The 10,000-nt window shown below is 38.5% G+C and overlaps 1 protein-coding gene and 2 pseudogenes across 3 annotated transcripts in view; 1 reads left to right on the plus strand and 2 right to left on the minus strand.

The window, feature by feature from the left end:
- The window catches only part of LOC138004094 (uncharacterized), a 50,479-nt gene that overhangs the window by 40,465 nt on the left and 14 nt on the right, over nucleotides 1-10,000 (minus strand). The window contains exons 1-3 of one of the 3 annotated variants that reach the window (XM_068850500.1): nucleotides 9,882-10,000; nucleotides 8,949-9,171; nucleotides 1-193 (exon numbers count right to left, since the gene is read on the minus strand). The exon at nucleotides 1-193 is cut by the window's left edge and continues 160 nt beyond it; the exon at nucleotides 9,882-10,000 is cut by the window's right edge and continues 14 nt beyond it. In XM_068850500.1, the coding sequence (XP_068706601.1) occupies nucleotides 1-170 (170 nt within the window). In that variant the 5' untranslated portion in view covers nucleotides 171-193; nucleotides 8,949-9,171; nucleotides 9,882-10,000. Of the gene's footprint in view, nucleotides 194-4,217; nucleotides 4,972-8,948; nucleotides 9,857-9,881 lie in introns of those variants that run through there. The other 2 variants (XM_068850499.1, XM_068850498.1) reach the window with 2 other exon arrangements.
- Nucleotides 6,976-8,950, minus strand: LOC138002711 (uncharacterized; annotated as a pseudogene).
- LOC138002712 (uncharacterized) overlaps nucleotides 9,094-10,000 on the plus strand; it is a 1,563-nt pseudogene continuing 656 nt past the window's right edge.

Raw genomic sequence — 10,000 nt, forward strand, 5'->3', positions numbered from 1 at the left:
CGGATTACGGAAACGTCTTCGACCCATACAAGAATGGAATTGTGGACATGAGCGGAATCGTTTCCGTGATTAACTGACGTAAACACGCGGACAGGAAGATAAAAGGATGGGAAACGTCGACTGAAATACACGTACTGGCACTGATAATTGTCGTTGCCTGCCAGCTGCATAAAAATTTTTCCATTCTCGGTCCCTAAAGAACGAAGGCAACACCATCATCATAACCAAGAGCTCATGAAACGGGGCCGACAATTCTCATCTCTCTTCTTGGAAATACTTGTATAGATTTTTTCAACACTCTGTCTTAAAGGGGTATAGTATCATGGATTGTAAATATTAAAAATCTGGAAAGCAAAGGAGACCTGTTTACCACTAGATTCACTCAAAAACTATGCCCCATTATTTAACCCTTTAACTCCCAATAGTGCCACTTATAGATTTTACTCTGTCTACCGCCAGACGATTTTACTCGTCAATGGGGAACCCCATGGGGCTGAAAGGGTTAAAGGATGAGTTGAATCTAATTAATTACATAGTAATTCTAGGAAAATCACATTTGTGGACTTGTCCATGTAACGCTTCAAACCTTCCTTAAGCCACTTTAGGAGATTTTGAAAAATGAATATGACACAGAAAAACACATTTTTAATGGAATAGGTTTGAGGATATAAAATCATTTGTTAACTAAAGTAGAAAGCTGTATTATTAACATTGTCAGGCTAAGTAGGTATTAATATAGGTAGCAAGTATTAATTATAGTAAGTGGTAAAGTAAAACCATATAGTTCATACGTATGGTGTCACTGATACCTGTCAACCGAAATTTATTTAACTAATTTGTAAATCAATTTCTTGTGATATGACTTGTAAATGTGTAATTGTGGTACGAGTCGCATAAGCCAAATGTGAGTAATATTCGTGTTCCTTTAGCTTTACAATTTTTTTAACTCTCTCTGCCTCAGGTATGATCAATCGTTCAAGAAAAATTGGAAGAATTAGGTGGAAAGAAACAAAAGTAAAAAAATAAAATTACCAAGAAACTATGTCAAAGCTGAAGTCAATGTGTTAAGTCACCAGAAAAGTCTGCAGTACGTGCGAGTTTTGTCCTTGCAAACAATGAAGGGTCAAAATGGAGATTTGGTAGATTAACGATTTGAAAGACAGCCAATCCCAACAGTGATATATAGCACTGAAAGAAGTTAGAGACAAAGCGGGGAAATGTATGATGAGGTTTAAAAGGTCTTTTGATGTTTCGCCAGTAATGCTGATTAGGTGTTGGAATAAAGCTGAAAGAAAAGGTCGGAGAATGGTTTTACAGGGTAGGAATGAAATCAATGCCTTATGCCAAATCAAGTAATTTCGTTTCATGGAAACAAGTGATCCATTGACCGGCCCCTTTATCTCCTAAAAGAGGGCAAAGACGAACACGAAGAAGAAGCAAAATGAAAGGAAGACTCGTCTTCGCATTAATAAATTAAAAAAAACATACATCTTAAGATACAAACGAAAAAGGAATTGCCAACTCTCCAATCAATTCCCCACTTTACCTCACTAGACTTTGTTTTGGACGCAAGGAAGAAGTGATCCCCACACTTATCTGGATAATGGAAGCAACTGTGTCTGATAAACACCTGAAGAATCCAGGCGGTCCAGACGAAAAAAGCGATTTGGATACTATTTAATTGAAAGATCCTTCTGGCTAGCAAATTAATTGATCCTAGCAGCTTTCGAACACATTTTTTTCCATTTTGACAGATTTATGCTTAGTTATAACTATCAATTGGTGTTTTCTATGAAACTCAAGTTGTGCTGTTTGTGAAAAGGGGTGTGACTGTCTGAAACCCAATGAATTTGTGTTCTGCGGAGGGAATATGTCCTTCTATGACATCTGCCAAGTGTGTTAATTCAATATTTTATGTCCATGAAATCTGGTAAACTTAGAAGACAACTGTGCATTAATTTATGTTAGCCCATGAGTGTCAATTGTAGGTCGTATTTGGAAGACGCCAGCAAAACAGCGATTTCAAGACGAACACATAAGAAAGTGCTAAAGAACGTCTGGTTCGTTGCCAATCCGGGTGGATCACGGAAATTCGCGGAATGCCGTTAAGGCAAACTTAAAAAAATGTTTTCTTTGTGCATTAATGGAATCCCTGTCATCTTCATCACATGGAGATAACAACAACAACTGGCCAATGCTCGAGCTGACAATCATGCGCTTTCCAACCCCACCCTATTTAACAACAATAGTACTTCAGAGAACTTGTCGAGGCAAATTACATTATGAACGTAGAATTTAAAGGCAAGCTAAGTGTGGGTATAATACTATTTAATTGAAAAATCCTACTGGCAAGCAAATTAATTGACCCTAACAGCTTTCGGACACCATTTTCTCTTTTTTTTTTCTATTTGACAGAATTATTCTTAGTTCTAACTGTCATTTGGTGTTTTCTAAGAAACTCAAGTTGTGCTGTTTGCGAAAAGGGGTGTGTCTGTCTGAAACCCAATGAATTTGTGTTCTGCGGAGGGAATATGTCCTTCTATGACATCTGCCAAGTGTGTTAATTCAATATTTTATGTCCATGAAATCTGGTAAACTTAGAAGACAACTGTGCATTAATTTATGTTAGCCCATGAGTGTCAATTGTAGGTCGTATTTGGAAGACGCCAGCAAAACAGCGATTTCAAGACGAACACATAAGAAGGTGCTAAAGAACTTCTGGTTCGTTGCCAATCTGGTGGATCACGGAAATTCGCGGAATGCCGTAAGGCAAACTTAGAAAATGTTTTCTTTATGCATTAATGAAATCCCTCTCATCTTCATCACATGGGCATAACAACTACGACTGGCCAATGCTCGAGCTGACAATCATATACGCTTTCCAACCCCACCCTATTTAACAACAATAGTACTTAAGAGAACTTGTCGAGGCAAATTACATTATGAACGTAGAATTTAAAGACAAGCTAAATGAGAGTATATAACGAGTCTGATATGGATTTGGATACTATTTAATTGAAACATCCAACTGGCTAGCAAATGAATTGACCCTAACAGCTTTCGAACACCGAACAACACTAAGAAACTCAAGGCGTGCTAGCGCTGTTTGTGAAAAGGGGTGTGTCTGTCTGAAACGCAATGAATTTGTGTTCTGCGGAGGGAATATGTCCTTCCATGACATTTGCCAAGTGTGTTAATTCAATATTTTATGTCCATGAAGTCCGGTCCACTTAGAAGACAGCTGTGCATGCATGTCAAGTGTAGGTCGTATATGGAAGACGACGGCAAAACAGCGATTTTAAAACGAAGACATAAGAAGATGCTAAAGAAATTGTCGAGGCGAATTCCTAACAGCTTTCGAACTGATTGACAGAATTATGCCTAGTTATAACTATCAATTGGTGTTTTCTAAGAAACTCAAGGCCTGCTGTTTGTGAAAAGGGGCGTGGCTGTCTAAAACTCATGAATTTGTGTTCAGCGGAAGGAATATATCCTTTCATGACATTTGCGAAGTGCTGGTTAATTCATAATTTCATATTAATAAAGTCCTGTAAACTGAGAGCACAACTTTAAAAAAGCACGATCCTTCTCTCAAACCTAAGTTCGCTAAGCAGCGGGAGTTGCCATCGTTGAAGAACGACATTGCCCAATAATATAAAAAAAATAGAGAGAAACAATTTTGCAACTAAGGAAGTTATATTTTTTAAAGTGTATGGGGATTTTCGTGATGCAACTTGCAACCACGATATCCTAAAAGAACTACCATAAATATAGATATACAAAACAGCAAGTCACAGACCTTAAATTGAGCAAAAATTACAGAATGCGTGTTTTTGAGTTTCCAAATTACGAACATCAAAGTTCTCATTTGACTACGTGGTGTTAAAGTGTTTTTAGCATTCGTGCAAAGTGTTTTACAGGGTTAGATTATCCCCAGCAAGCTCTACAGTCAACTTTAAACTGTAATTTCCCTTCCATTCATAGACGTTGCACAGAATTAGCTAAAAAAATTGAAAAAATAATTTCGTTTTGGAAGGGACCTGAACTGCTGAAGTTGTTCCCGAAAGTTTAATGATCATTTTCTCGGAAAATCGTAACACATACCTGTTTCAATATACCGTAACATGAATTTCATGTATCTTCCACCAAAAAGAGTTACCAAATAAGCCAACTGCTCTATTTCACCGGGCTGGTTAAAATAAGGAAATCATAGTTACCTTGGACGCTATGAATTATCAAGAAGCAAACGCTCAGCCAAAACAGGAAACTCCCTGTAATGCGGTCCATGGTGTCCACCTCCTCGAATGAGCACCACTTTGATATATTGCTTTTTCTATGAAATGCTAAACTTTATTTTTTAACTTAGGTTCAGAATTTGGCGTATCCAATAACAAGTGGAAATATACATTTTCCTGTTGGCTGTCTTTATTTTTCTCTGGTAAAATCGCATTTAGCTTGACACTTAGTTGTCAATTCTAAGTTTTGCCAAAGGGCGACATGTAAAACAGAAAGGGCACACTCACTCAAACAGTAATAATAAAAGAAAATAAAAGAACAAAACGAAAATATCATGAAACATAATTGATGCTTAACCTGTTTCTTTTTATGCAAAACATGTAGTTTTTTGCGCCAGTAAGAACCGATAACATACGAGTTGAAACAATATATATTTTGAGCGCTTCTGAATTGGGTGACTGAAAGTCGGCGCGTTTAGCTCTAAGAACGAGAAAAGGGCATCACTAAAAATAAAATAAAAATTAATAAATAAAATAAGGCTTTTGTAAACTTTGAAACGGAATGTTAAAATACCATGTATGTTGGCCAAAATCATTGTGGATATGACTATGTAGGAAAATAGAAAACCCAGTACTTTTTAGTTCATGAGGACACTGAAAAGTACATGGCAACAGCTTTGCACCAGGGTCAACTAAATACCCCATAATGTAAAGTAAATACCTCCGGCTAGTGCTAGATATCTCGTCTGTTGAGGGGTTATTTGCTTTTTTCAAAGAGAAAAGCCCTTAAATAAAGATGGAAATCTTTGAGATGATTTCGGCTTGATGCATGTATGATTCTCTCAATAAAGAGTTCATGATTTTCTTTCCTTCAACCAAATACGTGTAAGATAAAAGAAATCAAAACATACGACTAAGAACTGAGGTCAGGGGATTTAATTTATGCTAGTTAAGTTTTGTTTTACACTAAAGTTTTGCTGCAAGGTCTTATTCAGAATCTTATGCTGTCGTTCTCGTGAAGCATGCATGCCAAACGATATTACGCGTTTAGACCTGAACTTCTTAAAATAAAATTTTGCCTCTGTATCAGGTTAATAAGAGAGGCTTGACGTTTATACATTTATTGATATTTCAGAGTCGATGTTCCTAATAACACTAAAAAAAATGTTTTTATTGTCTAAAGGAAGGTCAGTTGAACATTTACATGTATACGTATCCAGAACCGCATGGTCAGACGATGATAGCTTAACTAAACCATTTCTAAGTAACATTTAACATATTTCCTCGTTTAATCTGTTACTTGCGATTATAAATTCGTAAGCACGTAAAAAAGATGGATTGTGCAATAACGTGAGTATTTCATTCCCTTTTTTTTTCACTTAAGCTCATAATCTTCTAATCCCTCGGATGACGCTACTAGTTCGACTCGGGAAGTGTAGAGTCTGGGGGCCCTATTTGGCCGATGAAATAAGGAAGGATCTTGGAGCTGGTGGAGGATTAGAAGGGTTTTTCGTTTCCTTTAAAAGTTATCTCGCAATAGTGCTCCTTTTTTCCCCGATTGCACTTCCAAAAGTGCACAAATTGTCCGTGTTCCATTATCCCTCAAAAAAACCCTTCCTGTAAAGAATAGCATCAGTAAGAGCTGTTGTCAATCTCGTGAGCACAAAACGGCTGGCAGGATTTTCATTCAATATAATCAGTTTTGATTCCCAGAGAGCAAAATCATACCCGACACAAACGTCATGCAACTTTGGAAAATATGTGAATCACAGAGGGCTTATTCAAATATTCCTCTAGACTTGCTTTCGATTCGTTATTTTTGCTGACACAGAAAAAAAAATTCGTGTTCCTCAAAACGTGCATTAAGCCGCTGTTACACGTTGAAACTTTTTAGCTGAAACTCATGTGCAACTGCCCTGCAAAAAGTGTCAGTGGGTGTTGCACCGTGTAACATGAAAGATCGAAAATCGTTCGGAAACGTTGGGTGAAATGGAAAGGTCCGTTTCGGTTTCTTCCGACCGGAATATTCGGGATCACCTCTGGAGGTGGTCCACTTATTTCGGTTGGAATATTCCGACCGAAATTCGCCTTTCCATTTTTGACAAACCGGTTCTTTGCCCTAATTAGGGAATTCGGAAAAGGAATAAAAAGTGGCAAGAGCCATTCCTATTGGTTGGCCCGGTTTAATCGGAAAATGTCGTTCCATTTTCCTTCGGTATTCCCACTTATCTCTGACCGGTCGGTTTGGCATAATGGAAAGCACCCGTTGAAACTGGTCTCGAAATGTTGTTTACATGGCCTCAGCCGGTTTCTGATTGGCTTACGCAGCGTAGCGTGACAAGAGCGTGCGAGACCAGTTTCACAAAGTGGTGTTACACAGTGAAACTCTTGTGTTTGTCATCACTGCGATCGTTGCGACCGTTGCAGAAGTAGAAAGCGGTTCTACTTTTCGTGTGGAACTTGTCTCGCAACGCCGTTGCACACAAGTCTCAGCTAAAAGTTTCAACGTGTAACAGCGGCTTTACTCTGATTAGTCAATTATAAAACTGAAAATCAATTTTGTCACCCTAAGAAAGCTGACAGCGTCTGATCTGAAGCTCTTCTTGGTAATAGCCCACTTTCGATATATTAAAATTCAGTCCTAAACAAAAAGCACCATCTTGAGACTCTGGGGAAAAAAACTAATACAAATCCTTATATTTGTTCCCCGGAGCCTCGAGATGATGCCTTTTGTTTACGACTAAATTTTAATATAACGAAAGTGTGCAACATGACGTAACCAAAAGTAAACTAGAAACCAGTCCTTCCACTTGTAAGGAAATTGAACTCTTAAAGTTTCGTAAGTCTAAGGGTATCTGAACGCTGACAACATTTCAGGAGTTTCCTGGATCGAGAGAACTTGATTCACCCGATTGGTGAGTTCTCGAGGCCGGTTTCTCGAAAGTTCCGAAACTTTTCGGTTGTCACAATTAGCATTGTATCTTAAGACTGGAGAGGCTTTGAGTCAGCAATTTTAACAATCATTTTGCTTTTTACACTGCGGGCATTTGGTTTCTCCTATATTCTTCCCGAGAGAGAAACCACAGCTAGCAACCGTTAGCTTTTTCATTGAACATGTGCAAAGTACGTCACGCTCCACGTGATGCATTTAACATCACTTCGACGTCGCTTCGACATTACTGCGTCCTATTTCACTAAATAGCAGGCTCACCCAAACGCAGCAGTTACGTAGCTGAACGCATGCGCAAGTGGAAAAAAACCAAGTTTACTAACTCGTTTTACCGGTTCAAATTTAATTTATTCGTCCTTGGCGCCGAACGGCGGCTCACTCAAAGAAACTAGAGAAGCTTAGGGTAAACCAACTGCTTGTAGGGTATTTACTTTTAGTTTTCTGATCAAAATGTTGACTTTGACTTTTGCTTTCCTTTAGCACAAAATTACAATCTTAAGGTTTTTCCGACGGGCAAAATTCAACCCTTGGTTGGTATTTAACCCTTTTTTTCCCCAGACCAAAACGAGCATTCTCCTAACTAGTACCATAGATTTCTTTCAAGAGAAGCTGTGATCCTCGCAGTTGAGAACGCAATTTTACCAACTACGTTGAGAAGCCTGAAAAATTCAGGACCTCAACGAGTTTTGAACCCGTGATCTCTCGATGCCGATGCAACGCTCTAACCAATTGAGCTATTAAGTCACTGATGCTGGGAGCTGTTCATTTGTGGGTTCAAATGTTCTCGTGATGAATGAACCAACGAACGAAACAATATTTGAAATGGACCAGTTTAATATGTGATTCATTTCATATATCATTTCTTTCATGAGAATTTGGTGTCATATCAAGATCACACCTCCTTCTCAATATCTGTTGGACTGAAAATTCATTGAAATTCTGAGGAGAATTTACATGCTGATCATTTCTGGGAGACAAAGGGTTAATATTAACTGCGGATTAAGGTTAATCCTTTCACCGCCGAGGGCTTCTCCATTAAAAAGTAAAATCGTCTGGTATTAGACAGAGTAAAATCTGAGAGTGTCAATGGGCATTTGTGGCAGTGAAAGGGTTAATTAATGTCAATCGGTTTTAAACCGAACTTGGCAAGCGAGTGGCAGTTTCCCAGGTGGCTTTACGGAGCCAAACATTTATCAGGTCTTTCGAGAAACTGGCCCCAGGACCTTATGCACATTATTAAATGTGTGGTGATATTTCACAATAAAACTGTCTTTTGCAAATGCTGGATAGTATTTTTGTAACATTGCTTCCGTTGTCTCTCTACTCTTTTCTTTAATTATGGCTTGCCATCTCATAAAGTCCATACAAACATTACATTCGCTGTTTGTCAAACCACCGTGAAAGCCCACCGTGAAAGCTTGAGTTTAAGCCAATTGAAGCGAACTTAAACTTTGGCACCTTTTTCTTAAAATAGACTTTAAATAGACTTTGCCAAGGATTTTGACCTTTTCTTTCGTGGAGTACCAGTTGTAGTGCGATAGTTAGAAATATGTAGTGTCATACCAAGCCAGCATTAACTACTCCAAAAACATCATGCATGTACACGGAATGTTGCAGGTCGTCGAGCTCCTCTGTAAAAGCAGAATGTTGTAGTCGTAGATGCGTTGCCCCGCGGAAACATAACAAAGGTGTATGTTGGTGTGTATATGATACAGAGGAACCCATCACTGACTTGCACTTCTTGACTGAAAAAAGTTCCTCACCTAAACCTATTGGCTGTTTCGTCTCTTACAAGTCTCATACACCTGAAGACTGAAGAGGCCACTTAGACGACTTGCAAGTGTAATAACGTCTATTTTGCTTTCGCTGGTTAGACGCAAAACACGGCTCCGTATATTAGCTTGTCGCATGAAAGGAATATACGCTAGAGGCGTTCAATCATGTATTTACTCTTTTCACGAAGGTTCGTTCCACCACTGATGTTACCTGAAAGACTTGAAATGTCAGTTTAAAAAAAACAATATGCTATAATATATATCGCGTCACTTGCCTTCCTTAATTTCTGAACCTGCAGGTAATCTACCAGTTAATCTCAACAAAAGACCTCCTTGCCACTAATAACTTATTTAACACTTTCACGTTGCGATCACAGTTTTTCATGTTGTGACGTCACAACAGGTGGTTATATTTCTGTCAAAAGATCGTTTCAAATCAAGGAAAGTTCCGTCAAACTTTTAATACGAGCTATAGAGGTGAATTGGAAATCTTTTCTCTCCAAATGTTCCTTCACAATTTCTGGATCATGGATGCTTCGGTTAGCGCTCTGGGCCCGGTTGTTCAAAAGCCGATTAACGCTAATCCCAGATTAAAAATTAACCGAGGACTTTATTTCTCTACTCCTAAATGCTGTTCAACGCTGATATTTTGCAAAACTTTACTTTAGAAGAAGTCAATACTCGAAAACAAAAATAAGCAAAAGAAAGTTTCACCAAAACATGAAACAAAAGTTCACGCTAATACTGGATTAAGTTAATCGGCTTTCGAACAACCGGGCCCTGGTCTTTCTCAGTGCTATTTGCGGTGAAAAAATGCGGCTGAAAGGACAATCGACGCTTGAACGAACAAAAGCTGATAACCAAGAATACCAATCGACAAGACTCCAGGAAACGAAAAGAGAACTCAAACTTATACAGTACCTATTCTTGAACTTTTTATATTTCGCTGCTATGGGCCTGACCGTTGTAGTTCTCCAATTTTACCCTTCTGTGATGATCGCTTTGCAACATATTGCAGTGGTGACCTTTATCGTAATCGC

The sequence above is a fragment of the Montipora foliosa genome, chromosome 5, assembly GCF_036669935.1.
Source record: "Montipora foliosa isolate CH-2021 chromosome 5, ASM3666993v2, whole genome shotgun sequence".
Taxonomy (NCBI): Eukaryota; Metazoa; Cnidaria; class Anthozoa; order Scleractinia; family Acroporidae; genus Montipora; species Montipora foliosa.